Source organism: Naegleria fowleri, assembly GCF_008403515.1.
Source record: "Naegleria fowleri strain ATCC 30894 chromosome Unknown tig33, whole genome shotgun sequence".
In the NCBI taxonomy this organism is placed as follows: Eukaryota; Heterolobosea; class Eutetramitea; order Acrasida; family Naegleriidae; genus Naegleria; species Naegleria fowleri.
Genome location: NW_025407965.1, coordinates 582796 through 603766, shown reverse-complemented (window position 1 = coordinate 603766; position 20971 = coordinate 582796). Strand labels below are relative to the sequence as shown.

At 35.8% G+C, this 20971-nt stretch overlaps 5 protein-coding genes across 5 annotated transcripts; 1 reads left to right on the top strand and 4 right to left on the bottom strand.

The window, feature by feature from the left end:
- Positions 1–581: 581 nt before the first annotated feature.
- On the bottom strand, positions 582–9236 carry FDP41_003265 (uncharacterized protein; the record flags this gene model as incomplete). The annotated part of the gene is made up of 1 exon (XM_044706550.1): positions 582–9236. The coding sequence occupies one exon, from the start codon at positions 9234–9236 to the stop codon at positions 582–584; it is 8655 nt and encodes a 2884-aa protein (XP_044562656.1).
- A 35-nt stretch (positions 9237–9271) lies between these two features.
- On the bottom strand, positions 9272–15576 carry FDP41_003264 (uncharacterized protein; the record flags this gene model as incomplete). Its single annotated transcript, XM_044706549.1, has 3 exons — positions 9272–14431; positions 14478–14882; positions 14935–15576. The coding sequence occupies 3 exons, from the start codon at positions 15574–15576 to the stop codon at positions 9272–9274; spliced, it is 6207 nt and encodes a 2068-aa protein (XP_044562655.1).
- Positions 15577–16009: 433 nt separating this feature from the next.
- Positions 16010–16378, bottom strand: FDP41_003263 (uncharacterized protein; the record flags this gene model as incomplete). The annotated part of the gene is made up of 1 exon (XM_044706548.1): positions 16010–16378. The coding sequence occupies one exon, from the start codon at positions 16376–16378 to the stop codon at positions 16010–16012; it is 369 nt and encodes a 122-aa protein (XP_044562654.1).
- A 184-nt stretch (positions 16379–16562) lies between these two features.
- On the top strand, positions 16563–17159 carry FDP41_003262 (uncharacterized protein; the record flags this gene model as incomplete). The annotated part of the gene is made up of 1 exon (XM_044706547.1): positions 16563–17159. One exon carries the CDS (start codon positions 16563–16565, stop codon positions 17157–17159), a length of 597 nt encoding a protein of 198 aa, XP_044562653.1.
- Positions 17160–17492: 333 nt separating this feature from the next.
- Positions 17493–20297, bottom strand: FDP41_003261 (uncharacterized protein; the record flags this gene model as incomplete). Its single annotated transcript, XM_044706546.1, has 3 exons — positions 17493–17549; positions 17657–19053; positions 19952–20297. The coding sequence occupies 3 exons, from the start codon at positions 20295–20297 to the stop codon at positions 17493–17495; spliced, it is 1800 nt and encodes a 599-aa protein (XP_044562652.1).
- Positions 20298–20971: the final 674 nt, after the last annotated feature.

The following is a 20971-nucleotide window of genomic DNA, read 5'->3' as shown; positions in this document are numbered from 1 at the left end:
TTTTTGGAAGACACATGATACATTCGTTGAGTGTGAAAGAATCGATAATAGTCCGATTTTTGATTTCACCTTTGTCATCTTAAAAAATTCAATCAATTTGGAATCAGAAGAAAATAAGAAACGAACTTGTCACCCTACCACTGATCGTATGACCAACAAGAAAACTAAAAATTATTAAATTCGTTCATAAGATAAAAAAATTCCTCAGCGAAAGAGGCCTTTGATTCAAGATTAATCGAACATGAGTAGAAAATCCACAATCTTTATCTCATGAATGGAGGATCCGCTTTATCCAATGTTGCGGTTCATTTACTTAAATAGGTTGTGATTGTGATTATGAGTCCTGTCGAAGTGACACTATTTGGTTGAATCTAAAGTTCATCACAATTATTATTATTCTTTGACTCTATCTCGTCCTCTGAAACTCTGACAACCGCATACTGACACATACTGAAATGTTTTTGGAGAGTTGGTGGACGAGTTCCAATTCAACAACATGAACATCAATACACAGAATAAATCGAATCTATACTCTTGGGATCCAAATCGAACAACCAAACACCACAACATCATCACCTCATTTATTGAAGCAGCTTTTTCACTTTTGCATATAATAGAATAATTGTTTTTCTATTTTCCTTCAACTGCTGTTTCAACATATTGCTTTCTTGTCTTAATTGAAGTGCTTCCCATTTCAAGCGTAAAAGTTTTTCTTCATGTCTCAATTTGGCAATCTCTAAAGTTAAATCTTTGGAAATATCAAGTTCTTGTTGAATGTCCTTTCGTAGTTGTGAAATTCTTTCCATTTGCGGGTACATGGATTCACGAACATACAAATTCCAATCATTCTCGTCATTATCAGCCTCTTCACCCAGTGGATCAACTTGATTTTCATCATAAGTACCAAATTTTTGGAGAATGGAGTCAGAATTCGAAAGAGTGCTCACAAAACTATTTGGAACTTTTTCAATATAACAATCTTTACGAGAGGAAACCACTTCTGATCGATGCAACCTTATTTTACCAATAAGTCTTCTCAAGTATTCAATATATGCAACTGTTTCTCTTGTTGTAATGGATTTTGGTAAAAAGTAGGAAATTTGAACCTCGTTTCTGAGTTGATGTTTGATACTTTTCTCAAAGAGTTCCAATAATGACTTTTGTTGATTGTTGTTAAATCTTAAAACTCCATCGACATCGTTATAAATAACGGATGCAATTGTTTCAAGGGTTTCCAAATTCATGTCAAGTTTAGAACCTTGTTGTTTCACTTGCTCTTCCAAAGCTTGTCCAATTTTTTCCAGCTGTTTCTTCATGGTGGATGTTAATGTATATCTGAACTGTCTTGCAGCAAATTTTTCGTAGAGAGATTTTGCTTCTTCTCGATTATAAATAATATCCAATACAATCTGGAGAAGAGAAAATAATTCAGTTCCTTTCAACCTGTTTAGCTTTCTTAAAACTGAGTTTTCTGGAGCGTATGATAAGTAATTAGGAACGTCTTGCTCGTGAAGTTTCAAAATTGTATCGAGATCCTTTGCCACTTTCAATACTTCACTTGTGTTCTTGCAATCAATGCTACTCAACAGAATTTTCTTCTTGTCATCAGGAAGTTCAATATTGTCATTGTTGTCCAATTTGCCTTCATATTCAGTGAGTACTTTAGAATAATAATAGATAGTGTTTTTGGATGTATTTTCTTCATCCTCAATTTCCTCATTAACTGCGTCCACATTTTTGTCATATTGTTGCTGCTGGGCTTTGTGTTGAATAAATTCAAATTTAGCAGAGGGCGTGAGAGGAGCAGAGTCTTGAATCTGCACAGTTATTCTTCCTTTTGCAAGACATTCTTTCAGTAAGAACTCTAATCCAGACCAATCGAAATCGGTACGATTGTTCTTAATGACCAAGAAACGTTTGGCCATTTCACACAAATGCTCTTCTTTGAGATGGATAAAAAGCAAGTTGTTGAATGCTTTGTCAGTAATGCTTACAGCTGTTTCAGCCACAACAGTACTGCTTGACGAATAGCTTTGTTGTATCGAAGATTGAGCAACATAGATGTTCTTAATCATCGTTCCAATTGCATTATTTCCTTCAGGCACATGTAATACAGAAGATAAAATAGTGTCATCATTCAAATCTATGATTTCTCTTTCTTCTTGTTGGCAAACAACTTCTCCCAACGCTTGAACAGTTTTCTGTTTAATGTCAGCCCAACTTTGTTTCACTCTCATCCAAAGATCCTGAATTTCTTGTTGTTTCTCTCGAGACATCCGACGGATGGCGTCCTTAATGGTGATGTGAATTTCATTTTCTTCTAATTTTCCACTTAGTCCTCGATGCAGTGCGACATACATTGCAATGAAATCTTGAATGTAGCCACTAAATGAGAGCCAAAGGTTGAATTTGAGCACTTGTCGTATTGTTTCAGGATAGTTGTCATGTTCAACTTCAGAGAAACGTTCATTCAGGAGATCAAGTATTGACTTTGGTGGAATGAACACATCTTTCTGTTTTCTAATGTTCATGGAGGCTTCTTTGAATTGAGAAATTCTTAGCAACGTTTGCATTTTCTCGTTCATCTTGTTGACAATATTTCCATAATCATTTAAAACAGGAATAAAGCAATTATTCATCCAAAAGTTTTCATACTTTCTTATTTTCTCTCCACCCTCACTAAAAAAACCTAAGCAATCATTAGAGGAGGGAGCTTGCATCAAAAATCTCTCCAACACATTCGTAAAGAATATGATTGGATCCACTCTGTGGATCACATTAGGAGAGAACGCGAAGATAGACAAAAAGGTGCACACTCGAGTTCTGATATAGTTCTGCAACTTTTCTAAATTCGAAATATTGACGTAACCCTCGTCCTCAATGTAATTACACATGTGACCTCCTTTTGCACTTGCTTCATTTCTAGCTGGATCAAAAAGAACACACAATGCAAAAGCAGCCCATGTTAACGTATTAAGAGCAGCATGATACATTTGACTTCTGTTCATAATATTATTATTACCAGTGTTAGATATTTCAAAACCTGCAACGAAGCCGCAGTCCCAATTCCTATCTGAATACGTCGAACCAGGCCCAAAGGAATTAGCTAAAACCTCAGGATGGAACAAGCGATTATAGAGATGGTTCTTTTCTTTGGGTATGCCAAGTGTCACCGCAGTTATATTTGCAAACAAATGCAATAAATCCTTGTCGTCGTTGGAATCAATAAACTCTTTTGACAAAGAATACATAGTAAAGGTATGATTCTGTTTCTCAGCTGGTAAAGAAACTGGTTCAGAGGCAAACTTTGTGAAAGCGGGTATTTCAACATCTTCAATGGATAAAGAATTTCTAACATTTGCGTTTTGTAAACACGTTAACACTGCATCACATCTTCTATTTTCTAAAAAGAAATAATTGTAAGAAATGACAACAAGAAGCATTCTAATAGTGTACTTGTGCTGTGGTGCTTGTTCTAAAACGTAGTTCACAAAGTCTTGAGGGTTGTTAGCACGGTCACGCATACTTGTGAAAATATTGTAAATAGCATGTTGTCGATTATGCATGAATGTAAAGTGATAGGACTTGTAGTCCTTGGCAATATTCTCGAGATAATAATTTCCCAATCCAATGCTAGTAAGTTCTGCTCTGTTGCTGGTAAGGACCTGTTCTAAAGAGTCATATCGTGACAACAAAAAGAGTGGCATGTTTACATGCTTTGCCATGGTATCGAGTAATACCTTTTTTGTTTGTGCTGTGAGACCTTCTATGGTTTCTTTTGGATTATTGTTCTCCACAAGGAAGTCTGCGAATTTGGATAAGAGCAGCTTAGAGTTAGCGTTATCGAGGCAAAGATCAAGTTTTTCACAGCCTGCAATACTGTTATTTGCTCCTCTCATGTAATTTTCCAAAAATGAATTCCATGACATTTGCTGCTTGTGGCTAATATACGATGACTGCAACAATGAGATTACATAATCTTGTCTCGTAAGTGAAATATCTTCTGGAATTAGCTTTGCATTATCAAAGTTGTTCAAATAATTTGAAATGCATTTTCTTAAATTTTCATGAAGTCTGTTTTCAATTAATAGTCGAGTAATGTTATCCATGATTGATGAGAGAGATCCAAGATTGATCATTTTCCAAATGGAAGGACCATCACCTTCAAACAAATTGATGACCTCTAGATATTGATTTAAAGAAGGAACCGTCCAGTTATCAAGTGAAAAAGAGAAAGTGAAATGAAGAAGATTATTAATGAAAACGCGTTGAGAGTCTTCTGATAAGTAAGTCATCACAGTTGGACTAATCGTCTCAATTACTTGCGTAAAACATTCTGACAATTTGCTTTGATCATGAATTTTCTTCTCGATACGATTCCATAAATCTTGAATTGGTGCTGGATCGGACATGTCTTCCAATCCATTCATAATACAGTTCAGTAAGTAAATTCGTTCAGTCTTTGGGCTCTTTAGGAATGCTGATTGCTCTGCAAAGTGCTTCATATTGAAGAAGTTTAAAGAATTCAGCCACTCTTTACAATTACTTAGGATATCCATATTTGAAGAGGAAAGAGCAGTAGTGAGTGAAGAGAACAAGAATTCAATACAGTTTCTATAAATATGCTCTAAAGCTTTCTCGAATACAAGTCCAACTTTTCTAAATTCTTTCACAAACCCATCGTTCTCTAAGAAGTTAATAAACTTAAACTCATGTAGTACAGCAAATATCAAACTAATATAATTCCTTGCTCGTTCTTGTTTCATGTAGGTTATCAACTTGTACGTTCGTCTCTTTTCATCAGGTCTCCAAGTTGGTGAAAGTAATATGTCGATCAATTTAATGGATTTATCGTCTTTGATAACGTCCTTCGAAAAATGATATGCAATGGCATCCAAGCGGAACTTTTCAAACTTGCTCTGATCTCTTTCAATAATATCTATAACTTCTTCTAAAATTAGGTCAGCTTCGTGTTGATTGCTCTCTATTCTCTCAAGTAGTATTGAGGAAAAGTGCAGGTTTTCTTGAATCATTTGATTTAAGCTTGCCGCACGAGAATTATATGCATTTTTCTTCAGTGAAGTCTTAATAAACATTTCCATAATCTTGGACTGTAGTACCGCATCATTCGGATTGCTCTGTGACAAATTTTCAACAGATGGAGTTAATAGAATTAACTTTTTGGTGATCGGATACATCATTTCCATGAATAATGAGGAAAGAGTATTTGAAATGCTTTGAATTATACCATTTACAACCTTTCCAGTAGTTATATCTCTACAAGTGTTATTCACAATGGAAGATATCACTTTTGTATTCCATTTTTCAGCGAACATGTTCAATATGATATCTTTTAAGGGTGTGAAATTTTTCAATAATTTTTCCACAAATTCAGTTTTTTGTGTGAGACTAAGCTTTCTTTGTCTCAAAAAGTATTGATTAAGTGATGCAGATGAAAGGACAGAAGAGTTTTCTCTGATGTTTTCTATTAATGTTGATTCAAAGAGAGGAATAAATGCCCGTTGAAATTGCTTTCTGTCTTCCAAGTCAAAAGAATTGATTAAACCAACGGCAACACAAAACCAATATCTTGAATCTTGATATTTCTCATAATCCATATCTTCATTGATTTGTGACTCATCTACCATATCTGGAGTTGTCAAGCTATCAACATAGTAATAAGACCAGTCTGTGAATATAGTATCATAGGCAGGCTTAAAATGTGCGCATTCTGGAGGGAAATGCAATAGAAGAGATACAAACGGCTTCAGTCCATTCATCTTTACCATTGCAGACGACAGCATGTTGTCAATTTTAAACTTGACATAGTTCACAACTTGTTTTGAAATTGAAGACATGTCTACAGTAAATATCAACACCAACTTGTTTGGATTCTCAGCAAAGTTATTGAGTAATTCACAAATATCGATCTGTGACGAGAAGGAAGATATAGATGCCACAGTAATAACATCTGAAGATGTTTCAATGATTTGCAAGTAGTCAGGACTTTGAAAATGGGTTGTTAGCATCTCGTGAATATGTACGTTCTCTGGTAAGCTTTGGATACCGCTGGAATGTCTCAAATATAACAAATACTTGGTGGGATCTTTTCGATTATTTGAAAAGTGATCTTGAATGGCATGTTTCAAAAAGGAGACTGCACAAAAGTGTTCTTGATGAGTCAAATATTCGAGCAAATAGGAAATAGGTATAATATTCCTCATTAAATAAATACTCTCTGGAGCACAAATTTGCAAGAGTTGAAAGTTTACAGATCTAATGTATTCTCTTAACCTTTTGGATGATGTACCTGTGTTAACATTGTTATCTTCCTCATGGTCTTCGATATTGTTCTCCTTCATGAGTCGAACAATTTTTTCATTTCTGATAGCCAGAGGTTTTCTGATAGAAATTTCTTCAGTAGAATCGTTAACCACTCTCAACATGAGCGAATCTACCGTCTCTTTGGAAGTGAGTCCATAAAATGTGATCTCTCCAAATTGTTGAATAAAATCATGGACACCATTTCTTATATGCTTCAAAATACTTTGTTTCTCAGTGAGTGATTCAGAAGGAATAGAATCTTCTAGAATCTGCTCTGCTCCAACAATATATTTTTCAAATCTGTTCAATAAAGGTATCGGCATTGTTCTGTATTGGCTCAAAGGAACATGGAGTATGCAATGGAATTGAGGATTAATGAGACATGGATGTGTGGTTCCTCTAATACTAACGTTTGCAAAATATCGATCATTAATGGATATGAACTGTCTGTTAAATACGTCATAAAAACTTGAGTTGATTGCTGCAGAATTCACTAAAATAACGCAAGTCCCTTCTTCCATGGATTGCTTGACCTCTGAGATTTCTTGTGAGAGAGATAAATCATTTGAATCTTCTTTAAAGTCACTTATAAAAACAACTTTTGTTTTCTGCTTTAGTTTGTTTGCCTTGAAAAGTAACTCAATGGAGGATTGCGACTCACTTGGATCTATAATCATGGTATAACGAAAATGGGATTGATTAGGATCTTCTCCCTGTTGAATATTCAATCGATCAGCAATACTGTCTTCAACAACTTGCATATATTTCTTCGCTGTCGGAATGTAGATCTTGAAATCTGCACCCAATTCACGTCTGATATTGATGAAGAATAAATCACAAATTGCTTCAAAATCTTGTTTAAACACTCCGTTGAAATTTCTTTGTAAAGCATAATAAATATTGTTTGGAGAAAATAAATCACCTTCAGATCTCTTTCTTAACATTCTCAAGAAGAAAACAAAGTCTCTCATATGGAAAATACCACATGACGCAATATTGGCTGCTGTTTGATTAGCCTCTGGCTCTCTTTTGACAATAGGACTCTCTAGCACTTCGTTCACTTGTTGGAAAGATTTGCACAGGGCAGTAATGATCTTTGCATTTCTTGAATATGGACGAACATCATCATCAAGCATGAGGACGCCTTTACATAGAGCTCTCAAATCATCGAAGCTTAAAGAAGGTTGAATGATCTGAATAGCTCTGTTTGACTTGGCTGCATCTAATCTCATGTTAGAAATCAGTACTGTGCAAATATATGGTTTGTCTAAATAGTAATGGATGCATTTGAGGGCATGTTTTTGTTCTATGGGTAAACTTGCTTCATCAATCAATAATGAACATAGTTCATTCAGCATGCCAGCACGCTCGTACTTCTTTTTTGTTTCTACTGAACTTTTTAATACTGTCTCTATTTCTGCTGCAGTTGACATTTCGTTGCATTGGTAGTGTTGACTATGTACAGTCTTCATAGTTGGGAAAAGATTTCGTTTCTTTTGAGTTGCACATGTGTACGATAATGTTTTGCTATTTCCTGGGCTACCGACGATTGATAAAGGAGTAACAGATTGTATACACACAATCTGAGCGAAAAGATTTTCTGCGAATGCTTGCGTTTGAGCAATGCCTGATGGTATAAAATCACAAGCTTTCGCTCTTTGATAAAAATCATTTAGACACCTCTTCACAGTAGCAGCGAAACGTAAATACGAGTAGTGAGGAAATTGTTGTATCACAAGATCGTCAATGACTTTCTCAAATTTTTCTCTATAGTCATGTGGAAGTCTGAAATAATAATTTAAGGCAATCGACATGATGATACTATGAATATGGTTGTTTTCTTCTGTGTCCTCATTCGGATCTAAAGGAATGATCTTATTCTCTCTCAGAAACCAATATAATTTGTTTGCTCTTGTCAAGTCTCTAATTGAAACTCGAATTTTATGTAACCGAGCTTCAGCAACATATCTTTGGGAACAAAAGATGAAATGTTGCAACTCCGAAGTGACTACATCTTGAACTCCTCTTTTCTTTTGTTCTTGTTCTAATAGTAGTCGCAGAAAGTCTTGTTCTTGAACGGGAGATAAATCACCATAGTCAAACTTGATCAATTCCATGGAGGGTGCAAGGTCATTGACAATGTATTCACCTTCATAGTCTGCTGAATTAACTATAACTTCTTCAGATTGCTGTTTTGAACTGGTCTTGGAAATCCTCGAAATTTGAAAACCTTCTTTTAGAAGAGTTGACTTGGTTTTGTTTTTTGGATTGATAGCTCCAATAAAGAAAATAGACTTGGGCAACTTGACGCCATCTAAGGAATGATCAATCATTAACTCCTTAATCATACCCATGCATGATGTAGTGTTAAGTTCATCAATGAATACTACAGTGATTAAATCAGGAATACCTTGCTCCAAGCATTTCCTTTTCTTTTCTAAAATTTCATGGATTTCCTTTCGTATTTGATCAGCAGTAATTCCTGAGTGCATTAAAATTTTGTGGAAGATGCTGGATGGTCTTGCTAACTCAATATGAGACAACCATTCTGCAATGTTCTTAATATCGAACGATGTGAAATCATTGGCATCAAAAGCATCAAAAATTGCTGAAATAGCAGTAGTTCTCTCCAAAAGCTTATATGACTCAAACAACTGTTTAGAAAATCGTATTAGAGACTTGACCAATTCTAAATATTCGTCGTTTCCAAATTGATCTTCCGCTATCCTAAGTAGTTCGATAATGTTATCCTTGACTTTTTCTTTTTCTTCTTTCAAAACCTTTCCTCCGTCTTGAATTTTGTCGTTAAGCTTTTTCCATTCATGTTTGAACCAATTGGAATTTAGCTCATAACGGATATCGGGACAAATTTTTGAATGTGAATTCAACACATCTGCGTAAAATCGTAGCATTTCAGTCTTTCCGGTTCCGGTTTCAGATTGTAAAATTAAGGACTTGCCAACTTTCTTCTTTCATTCACCAAATGAATTTTGATGACAAAATCTTTGGTTAGAAGGAAGTCTGTAGATTCACATAGATTGGTAGCATTGGTGTTAAATGTTGTATTGAGCATGGATCTTATTTTGCTTTCATTATCCTTATCAATGTCAATTATACGCATATCCTCAATGTTCATTTGTCTCTTGCAGCCCGAACACTTGATGATGTCATATTCCTTTATAAGTCCAGAGTCAGAAGGAACTGCAAACAATACAGGAAGGTTCACCCAACTCTGTTTGATCTCATCGTTTGACATAACAATACATTCCTCTTTGAATATAGGGATCAATTTGGTATTAATGGACTTGAGAAGGGCTTCAGTATGCCCAAATATATCTTCTTCTAAGTTGTCCTCAGTTGATCTCTTTCTCATATCAATGTAGTGTTTGTGGAATTTTGCAAGTTCTTTGCATCGTTCATGCATCAATTTGATAAATAACTTTCTGTGGGCGTGACTCGGTGTAATATCTGACCGTTTAAACAAATCACACAAAATCTCTTTCGATTCATGACCTGAAATCAAATTTTGTTCTTCTTGAATGAATACTTCAATATTATTCACGGTCTTTTTGTTGAACAAGTTCAAAATAGTCGCAACATAACGGGCCTTCTTTGATGAGTAGTCAAAAGTGTCAACATTTGCATTCAGAACTTTTGGTTCAGAGTACGACAAAAATTTTAGAAGTTCTAATTCTGGCTCTTTCTTGTCCAGAGTGCAAGGAACCTCAAAGAACAATTTGACACTTTCAATATTTGTTTTCCATGGGTTAACAACAATTTTTCCGTTATCTAAATGAAGGTAGCCTCCCAATAACCACTCCAATATGAATTTCTCGAATTCCAAAAATTCAGCAAAGCAAGAAATATCGAAGTGAAATAATATATGCTTCATGCTTTCGTCATATCGCGACAGACATTCAAAAAAGTGTGATTTAGAAAAGTCCTCTCGTACCGAAACTCTCAAGTACTGTTCAGTGTCACCGCTCTTTTTCTTCTTAATAAAGCGAGATTTTCCACAACAAATAGGTCCCTTCACAAGATGGATGTCTTTGATCTTAAGCTCCGGTTTGCTCAAAAACCTTGTCCGAATAAACTTTTTTATGTGATCATGTTCGGTCACATCTGCGGAAGATGTTGTGCCAATAAACGAAAAAGAATCTCGTCCCATATCAGATGTAAAGAGTAAAAATGTTTTGCCAACACTCTTACTACTGTCATAAGCATCATACTCAAATTTCACTAATTCTTCCTTAACGCTCAATCCAAGATTATTTACTCCCACAATGACATATGTGGAATCAGCAAAAATCTTTCGTTTGTTATTAAACCATTGCATTTCTTCCTTGGTAGTAGATGAGGTGCAATACAGAACGTTTGAATATTGAATTAACGAAGTTGATTTTTCTGGAAGCATTTCTATCATGATCCCTATAATTAAGAGAGGTATATCCTTAGGTGCCACATCAAAAATCGCTTTTGATTGATATTTAGCATTGGATGCTTCAATTTCGGAGTCAATATCGAAAGAAGATAATGTAGTCTCCACAAATCTCTTCACTAGTTCTAAATTGTCTAAATCAGGATTTTCTTGTCTTAATGTGTAGAGTGTATTTTTCACCATCTCAGTAGTAAAGTCCACTTGTAGGCTCTCTAAATCATCGCTTAGAATAGTGTAAAGGTATGGTATAAGATGAGAATACGAGCAATCGTTTGTTTCACCAACTTTAGAAATGTTCAGCAATATTGAAACGAATTGTGTGAGTTGAGGGCGTGAAAGTTTCAGTATTCTTGGTGATTGTTCAGTCAGATGTTTAATTGCGGTCTTCCATTCTTTCAAAGCATTCTCAAAGGTATTGTAGTGTTGTTCCAAGCTTTCTACAGTCATATCTTCGCAAAGATCTATCTGCTCGTAATCTTTATATTTTGGATGTCCTTCCTTGAATAAGCTCAATGCAACAGAGTGAGATTTCAATGCTGTCTGGTACATCATGACAAATAACTTCAAATTATTCTTTAAAGTTGCGTTATCGTTCAAGTCGGTAGCTGTATCAGAAGATCTGAAAATGGAAATTCCTACAAGATCCAGTAATTCTTCTCCAAAAACCTCTTTCTTTTCTGTTTGAATATTGTAATGAATAGCAAGTTCTCCTGTCTTTAAGTTAGAGACATAATGTCCTGACTTTATAATTGTGGAAACAATCTCAAATATGTCATCAAGACTGATGGTAGAAGTTTTTGAGAAGAGAACTTTGACAGTTGTGAGGTTCTCATTGGCAATTTGGAGATCTTTGAGCTTGGTTAAATCCTCTTCCTTCTTAAAGATGTCAATAACCTTCTTGATAAGGTCATCATAAGAAATTTTTGGATTAAGAAATGGAGTGATTAACTCTTTTGCTATCATGAGAGAGTTCACTAACTCCTCATGAAACTTGGTGCTTCGACTGCGTGCTCTTACAATTTTTACGGATTCATCAAAGTTGTCAATATTATCTTTGATGAACTGTAAGAGTCCCTTTGACTCAGGTGCGAGCATCTTTGAAAAATACTCAAAATGGAATGATTCTAATCCATGTAAAGTTTCTTTTGTTTTTTGAAACATTCTATCCACACTGTCTAATGTACGGCCTGACAATAACCTCAATTCATCACCAAGATCTAATAAACGTTGGAACGAGGGTTGTCTTATAATGTCCATATTGTAATCTTTGAGGCAATCTCGTAAACTTTCAATACCCAGACCAATTTCTTCTAATTCGAAAGCTCTTCGTAGAGATTGTAAATCTACTTCGTTCGCATGTCTATCCGATGAGCTGAAAGCTTCAGTGATCATCTCTATTTCTCGTTTCAATGTTGTTCCTTTAGATCTAATTTGCTTAGCCACCTCCAAAATTTGATAATCTTTAAGTACTTGAATTGTGGATTGTTCAATTGTCTTTAAAAAGTAAATAACGTCTCTCAATACATTGGCCGCGTCCTCGAAGGTTGTAACTGATCGATCATGTAAAAACCTGTTAAACAATGAGTTAAAAAGCAAACTCTTATTTGTCTGAAAATGTAAAATGAGAGGTCTTGTGTCATCTTTGTCGAATTCACTAAGCATTTCCTGGAAGATCGATATTTTGTCCTCCATAGCATTTATGGTTATGTTCTCACTAGTAGGAGGCAGTTCCAATACGGCCAGTAGGGAGAACAAGGATGGAAATTCTTTAAACCACGCTATCATGTTTGTATATTGTTCATACAGCTTTTTTCGCTCATTGGCATACTGAAGCTTTGTGTTGAAATTAATTTTCTCTGGGTCTCCAATCTCTTTGAACAATTTAGCTATGCTATCTTTGTGATTACACAACAATTCCATTTCTTCAACCGTCACTCTTTGATCGGTTATTTTTTCTTTCATGTTTCGGATAGGCGTTCTAATACACTGTTCGAATTGTTCTTCGGCATCTTTAGCATTGGTTATTTGCTTTTTCCAAATGGTAATGATTTCAATATACATATCGATGGAATCAACAAATTCTCTGATGTCATCAACAGCTTCGCTGTATGAAAACAAAATAGGGAAAAATAGATACGCATTTTTAGCAGCTGCTAATGATTTGGTTAATTGGGAAGTAACCATTTGTTTTTGTTTCAAAGTAACTGCAGAAGAATAGCAAGAGACCACGAACTTGTTGGAGAAAACTTTGACGAACGGAATTGCCGCATTTACATTTCCGAGAAGACGAAACATAAAGTTCATGGCCTGTAATCTCTTTTCAAAGCTAAATTTTCTTGATAACAAATCTGTAATGCGTTCTCCGAGTACATCCATGTCTTGCGGAGAAATGTCCAAAGACCAATTTGCAATTTGATCACAGTTCAAAAGACTTATGATGGCATCTAAATTTGGCGCCACATCTATCCACTTTACCACAATTGAGTCCATAAGTTCAAAGGAGATTGGTGCGTGTTTTTCAATAAAGAGACCAAGTATTTCAAGTAAGGGATCCAAATTTTTTCGTGAGATTTCCTTTTGAAAAAAGGAAAAAAGCTTTTCTAGATCCACCATTGAGGGAAAAGAGTTTACAACAGTCTTCATTTCAAGGACTGTGATGTTTTTCCAAGATATCCTGGAATTGAGTATTTTGAGATAAGTTTGTCGATGGGTTGGATAACTATTTAAGACGTTCAAAACTTCCTTTAAAGTCTTCTCTTTCAATGATGTTAGATTTTTTGGAACAACTGATTCTATCAATTTTTCACTAAACTTGTAAGAGGAGTTTGGAATTAGTCTTAACAGTAAGGAAGTACAAAATATAATATCGTCAACATTCTCAACTAGTTGATTCCAAACTGTGTCAAAAAGGTACAAATTTTGTCGCAATATGTTTGCAAGAAACTCTTGCAGATGTTGAGAATTATGAGGATCCTTTACCTTCCTCAAAGCCTCTGCAATCAATTGAGGGCAATTGATAGAATTTGTCCTGACATATACTTCATAACACCAATCGAACTCTTTGGAAGAAATTATTCTAACAGTCTTCCAAAAACTAATCCACTTTTTTGAGCCGAGTCGTGTAAGTAATACAGTCACCAAATATTCGTACTCAAAGTGCTTCTTTTCAACTTTCGTCAAATAGTGTCTAAGTTTTTTGAGTATTTGTTTGCTCCACCCAAGACCTTCAATGTTTGGGCCTGTGGCAATATTCGAGAGTATTTCCAAAAGCTTGGGTAAATCATTCTTTTTGTTCAACAAAACTGATAGAACAATTTGAAGAGCTAGAAGTGGCGTCAAAACAATGTGGCCGTTATATAATTCGCTCATCTCACGAATACTTGGAAGCATTGAATAAAAATCTACCTCTACGTCTCTCTGTTGATAAAAATAACTTGTTGAAAGAAAGTTGGAAATAAAGTCATCAATACCCTCCTTAATTGTTTTTATATCTACTTCTACCGGTTTCCCTTCGATGTTTTCCTCCGCCAAAGTCAAAACATAAGACAACATGTTCTCGTTTGGTTTTTTCTTTTTATATCCAAACCAACTTTGGAAGGAAGATACAAAGCTTGATGAGCTTTCTTTTTGTATGTTTTTATCGATATGCGACTTCAAATCTCGTAGAAGCTTTTTCAAAATTTGTAAAGTTTGAAAAGAAATCGTTGATACAAACCTTGATATACTTTGGAAAACTCAAAGTCTGTTCTCTGTAATCAAGTGAAACATCAGTAATATGGCAATTTTCAAGACGCTTTAAAACAGATCTAATTCCATCATTCGATGGATAATACTTTTCAAAATTTTTTCCAATCTCATTCAAATCACTGGCCAGTTTAGAAACATCTCTATCTTCAGAATAAGTTAACTCTTTCATAGGATGTTGTCGATTTTTCAAGTTGATCAATCTCTCTAATCTATTTAAGGTTTCTTGGTTGTATAGATTTTCATTGGGAACATAAGTGTTATAATTGGTATGATCTGACTGGATTGAAGGTACTTGGTTTGAGCTCATATGAGTGTCAACATTATTGTACCCTGTGGTCAATCTCTGTAATACTGAAAAGAGATCACGAAGTAACTATAAATTTGAATGTAACAAATATTTCTAACGCTAAACAGTTGAAACAAACCTGTCTATAATCGTCGAGGGTGATCTTTGATTGACTATACACTTTGGTGAAACTGTACTTGTTAAACAGCAAAATAATGTAATACAAGTTGTCAGTAGTTGGTTGAAAATTGCGGAACAAACAACATTGAGCAAAATAAATCAAAGAGTGAGCGAGTTTTTGCTCGTTGCCGTCAAGTGAAAAACTCAATGGTTGCATCCCGAAACTTGTCATTCTTTCGTTGAAGGCAATTTCTTCGAGAAGAAGTTGTGGTGGGGGTTGTTGCTGACTCTCCACTTGTTCTCTTGGTACATCACCTTGGCCTTCATGATCGAGAGTTGGACGAGAAACATCATTCCCGTGTTGGTGGTGTTCATTCGCCATCGGAGGTTGTTGCTGGTTCGACACTGGATGAGCTGTATCGTCTCCTATGTGCTGTGGTGCTGTTTGCTGCTGTTGGCCCATCATTTGGTGCATCATAATATCACGATCATCTTGTGGTGTGTTGTTTTTCTCTTGATCATTCATAGCAGCAGCTGTTTGTTGTTGGATTTCTGGTGGAACCTGTGCTTGTCCGTTTTCAATTCTTTGATAGATAGGTTGTCGATCGTCATCATTCGTGCCTGGGTCTGTACGATCACCAACAATGTTGTTTGGATTCATCATTGTCTGAACTTGTCAGAATAATATTTGGGAGTGATGATCTGTCAATGATTTGTGGGAGAGTGTGCTCGGTGTGGGGCAGGAGAGACAACAGTTTTTTTTCTTTGATTCGATTAGAATTCCTGAACGTGATTGGTCAAATTTGGATTCTTGCTTTCACGTTTTGGTGAGATATTGCGTGATGTTCGATCAAGCAAGCATTCTTCTTGTTGGGAAGACTCCTCGTACGCTGTAGGATTTTTTGAAAGGAAAATAAAAAGTTAGTTCATTCGAATAATATATTACTACTTGTTGCTCTCCATATTGAAAATTAATTTCAGAGGACATACATTTCTGGCCATCAATGAGCATTCACCATCCGCAAACGAGTTTATCCTTTACATCTTAAAATTTAAATGTTCAATAGTAATTGGTTTGGTTATTGCAACGAGGTTCATCCGTTTGGCTTTTCCGTTCTTCCTGATGTAAGTCCCATTCTTCCTCTCAAGGCTTCTTTTTGAAGTCGTTCCTTTCTGATTTGTTTAATTTGTTCAATTGTTAACTCAGGAGTGTTTTCATTGGTTTCTGGAATGTCTGCCTGAAGCATGTCTTCCTTTGACATGAGTTTATGTTCCACTCTGCATTTCAAATAATCGGAGGCTTCTTTCCGACACTTGGAAGCAAAATTACCATTGTCTTGCAAACATTTAAAATACTCCTCCACTGCTTTATCACATTCATGGAGATGATCCAAAGGAAATGATCCTCTTTTTGGTCCAGGACCCACTCGTACTTCTTTTGCTTGCTGTGTGCCCAAATTCATTATGATGGAAATTAAATTATTTTTTTTAAATATTGACAAATTTTGTTTGTTTGTCTTGTAACAAGATGTTTTGTTAGGTTCTGAGGAAGGAGTATTCTGAATAGCTTGGGGTTTGTAGCATTGTGTTTATCTTGGGGGTTTAATTTTGTTATGAAATTTTAAACGGAATTTAAAAAAACAAAAAATGTCTAAAAAATCATCACAACTTTCAGAACGCAACTCTTCTTCCGATCAAGAGGATGAGCCCACACGGCGACCTGCCTTCACAGGCTTTCAACGATTCATGAATGCAATCTTTATCATCTCCATGTGTATAGATTACCTTTTGAGTGGATTTGGATACGTGTATTACACCAAAGATGCCATTCAATCCATGACAATTTTTGAAACCTTGGATCTTGTTTCATCATCAACATCGTCTGGGCAGCCAAAACAAATGGTTGGAATTGGAATTTTTTCAATGTTACTGACTCAATTAGGATGGATTTATATTGCTCTGGGAGTTTTGGGCTTGTTGTCTTTATTTGCTTTTACTCGGAGGAGCATGTTGCTTTTTGTAATGTCTCTTGTGATGATTATTACGACATGCACAAAAATACATTACATTATTAAGAATAATCCTCATGAAACTCTTTCGTCAGAATTGATCGAAATTGTGAAATTGGAGGTCGTTCGGCTTGTACTTGGATTATTGGTCTGGTTCATTTCTTTTGTGGAATATGTGAGAATTGAGAAATATTTGCCTGGAGCCTCAGAAGTGCAGAAAAACAAGCAAGACTGAAAAGAGTCGCATTCACATAACTTTTTGGTAGTGACAAGCCAGATTGGAGATATGAAGATTTAGTGTGATTGTTTCAGCATTTCCAAACACAACACAGTTTTATTCCTCAACTGAAAAGTAAAATACAATAAAATTTTAATAATAAATTAACTCAATAAGGTTTTCTCCTCAGAAATTTCTTCATGATGCCGCTCATTGTGTATCGTCACAGAATTGTCTTGATGATCTATATTTTTCGAAAAGAATACTCCAACAAATGGAAGTGCAGCAAGTAATGTTCTTGGGATACAAAAAAGAATCATATCGTCATTGTGTTTAGGAGAGTCCTTGGTCCTATTTGGTTTCGTCTTTTTGGGACTCTGCTGAAAAGGCTCGTTGGTTGTTGATATGCTGTTATAATTTGTAAAGTGATGATGTTGATTATTGTCATCGTTGGAATCGGTAATAGTACAAATATTGTTAGATTCAAAAGTTAATAATTGAACTTTTTCACTAACCTCTTTTTCCTGCTCTTTGATTGATGTTTCTACTGTTGCTTCCGACGTTTTTATGGACTGAAAACTATCACCAACACTTTCAGTGCTCACAGTTGCCACAGAATGCGTCTCCTGAGTATCCATCGGTGTTTTCGATGAGAAAATTTGTTTTGTGAGTGGCGAAGGTTTACTGCCATTCATGAGTTGAGAAGTGCTCATTCCTGATATCACAGGTGTGCTCGGAGACGCCCAAGGAGAACCCAACATTTCTTTCTTGGAAAACTCCAGAAATTGATCAGATGTACCACTCTGAAGAGAGGATGTGTCGGTAGCAGCTGAGATTGAATTCGAACACTGAAATTTGAACATGTCAAAATATTGCTCTAATAAGGCAATCTCTTTTTCACAGTATTGAGGATGACTCACTGTGAGATCTTCATTCGAGTAATCAATGCCTAGTAGAGAAATTGTGACATGAGTTAATTTAAAGTCATTCTCGCCTAGAGGTATTTCACCACTCAATACAGATTCCTTAGAAAAGCATAACTTGATTTGCCACTTGAATTGGAAAAGTTGTTTCATGGCTGCTTTTGAAAAATTAACTTGTTCTTTTGGATCATTAGCTTCCAATTTCGCCAATTCTTCATCAGATATTCCGTAAGATTGCATCCAATCGAGACGCTTCATGTATAGCTGTTCCGAGCGCTCATGAGCAACGTAGAAAGTGTCATAAGGAGTTGAAGTAGTAGTAGTAGAAGTATCAGATAGATCACCATCGGATCCTATCCATAATTTCCAAGCTCCACGAGCATCCTTAAAATGAATTTTGTGTTTCATTGTGAATTCACGAAGACCCATCAGAACATTAATGACAATCGTTTGTTGACAGCATTTGAGAAGGAAGAGTAGAGGATTTTTGTTTTCCTCCTTACCGCTTAGAGGTTCATTCGAGTTGTCTTTCTGATCGTCATCTTGTTCCAAAGAAGAGGGATGATAGGAGATGGAATTCATGAGAAAGTTATTGAGAGTACGGTGGTCATTGAAATCAATGTGTGAAATATACTCTTCGTAGGATGGAATATTGAATTCACTGGAAGCATTTAATACATCATCCACAATAGCTCTAATAAATTGATAGAAGATAATTTCTTTTGGAATGTCGTCGGGAGATGTGAGATCGGAATGATTTTCTGGATTGAATGGAATATCTGTTTTGTGCTTCCACAAATCGTCCTGCTGTCGGACAGAGAGAGATTGCGTGATACTTGATGATGAATCAGTATCTTGTGGAAGAGATGGTATATTGATCTTTTTTGGCGATATTAAATATATTTTCTTGAGTAATCGAGGAATATCTTTCGTAACTGGAAGCTTGTCAAACTGTTTATCAAGTATGGCTTGAATCTTGTTGGTGGCATCTAGAAGTGGTGATTTGGCAAGTGACGTTTTGATAGTTGGCGTGTTCATGGTGATATGTCAATAAGAGTGGCAGAATGAAATTGGCAGAGAGGTGATGGAATTTAGATGATGACAATTTAGCAACAGTAGATAGAAGAGAAGGAAGGAAACAGAAATCAAAGAGGCAGGAAAGAGGTACGATGGAATATGAACAGTAGATTGGTTTTGAATGAAATATTGAAATATTGACAGCAACAACAACAAGAATGGTTTGTGCACAAAAAAAGTAAAAAGAGTTGTTGTTGTTGTTGGAGTTATTGTGTGTGGTTTGTTCAGACCAACCAAAATAATCGACGAATCAAAAGGATGACGGCCGTCAATGAGGCAACAAAGAGGTCAAGGATATAATGATGATGGGAATCAATAATAATAATAAACAATTTACGGAAGGATATCCAAAATAAATTAATGAAAATAGTAGCGCGATGATGATAATGACCACGTATGATGAGTTATTGTTGTTGTTGTTGTATCATCAACATGATTGGGAGTAGTGCCGTTGTTGTTGTTTCAAAGATTCGTTGTAACGGTTTTTGATTTTTTTGAGAAGGGATTTTCGTTCGTGGCAAAATGTCAAAGGGTATTACGAATGACAAGTCAGACAGACAGACAGCAGATCCATCATCATGAGGTGAGGCAGTGAATGAATGAAATAGATTCATCAACACCATCATCGAATATCGAATGGTCAAAGTGGATGGACGGAAGGACATGAAACAATGTTTGTCGTCGTCATGACAAAAAGTTCAATTGATCCATCCAATGACAATCAACAAACAAATCATCATTATCATTCGTATCATCATTCGTAACAACAACGTTTCACATCAATAACAACAACATTTCACAAAAACTTACCAATTTGTTTGGGTGAGAGTTGTTGTTGAAACAGAACGGAATCCTCCAACAAGGAAATGGTCGTCGGTGAAGGTGGATAATGAATTCGAGGAGTGCCACTATTCATCATCCTGTTGTTCGAACTAGTTGGAAGGTTGAGAGGAGAATTTGCTGAAGAACATCCATTGATTCGTGAAGAGTGAGGAGAGGTGAGTCCTCCTCCAGCAGCAGCAGCACCAAGACCACCACTCTCGAGAGTTCCGAATAACAGACGAGAAGGAATGGAACGAGGAGAAGAGATGGATTTGGAAGGAGTTGTCAGTGGAAGAGATGTGGTGATGTTGGAATGGTTGTTGTTGTTGGACATTTCTTCTGATGGATATATATGAGTGAGTGAGAGAGAAGGTTGATGTTGTTTTTTGATAATGACCATCATAGAGAGATACCATTCAAAGAAGATGATCATTGTCATCATCATCATCACGTGTGTGTGTGAGAAGTGAGTTGTTGTACGACCATGTCATGACGCAGCGGATGCAAGTTGAGTTGTGTGAACATCACATAACCGCACACCAATAATGTCATAGGTTCAATTTCAGTGGGAATTACAAATTAATTATTATTGAGATGTGATTCGTCGTGATGATGTAAGAATTGTTGTTGTTGAATTGATTGGGTGTCGTGATGTATTTTGGTAGGATTCGATCAACATTGATAACGGAGAGAATTGCATGAATTAAATTTAAACGTAATGATGATGATGAAAGGACGAATGATTATGAATGAATGTTTATATAATAATTAATATGATGACGTACATTCTCCGCTAAAAACACTTGATGAATACTCGTGTACTAGTTCAAAATTAATCTGAAGCTGAAGAACAGTTGGCAATGATTAAAAGTATTGTTTTCTTGTCAGAAAATAGCAGAATTGAATATTGCTTGTTCTTTTTTTCTTTGGAGCGGTGCCACTTATCATCTACCTTGTGGTGGATGATAAGTGGCAGCATCAAAAGACTCTACAAATGTGGAAGCTCAT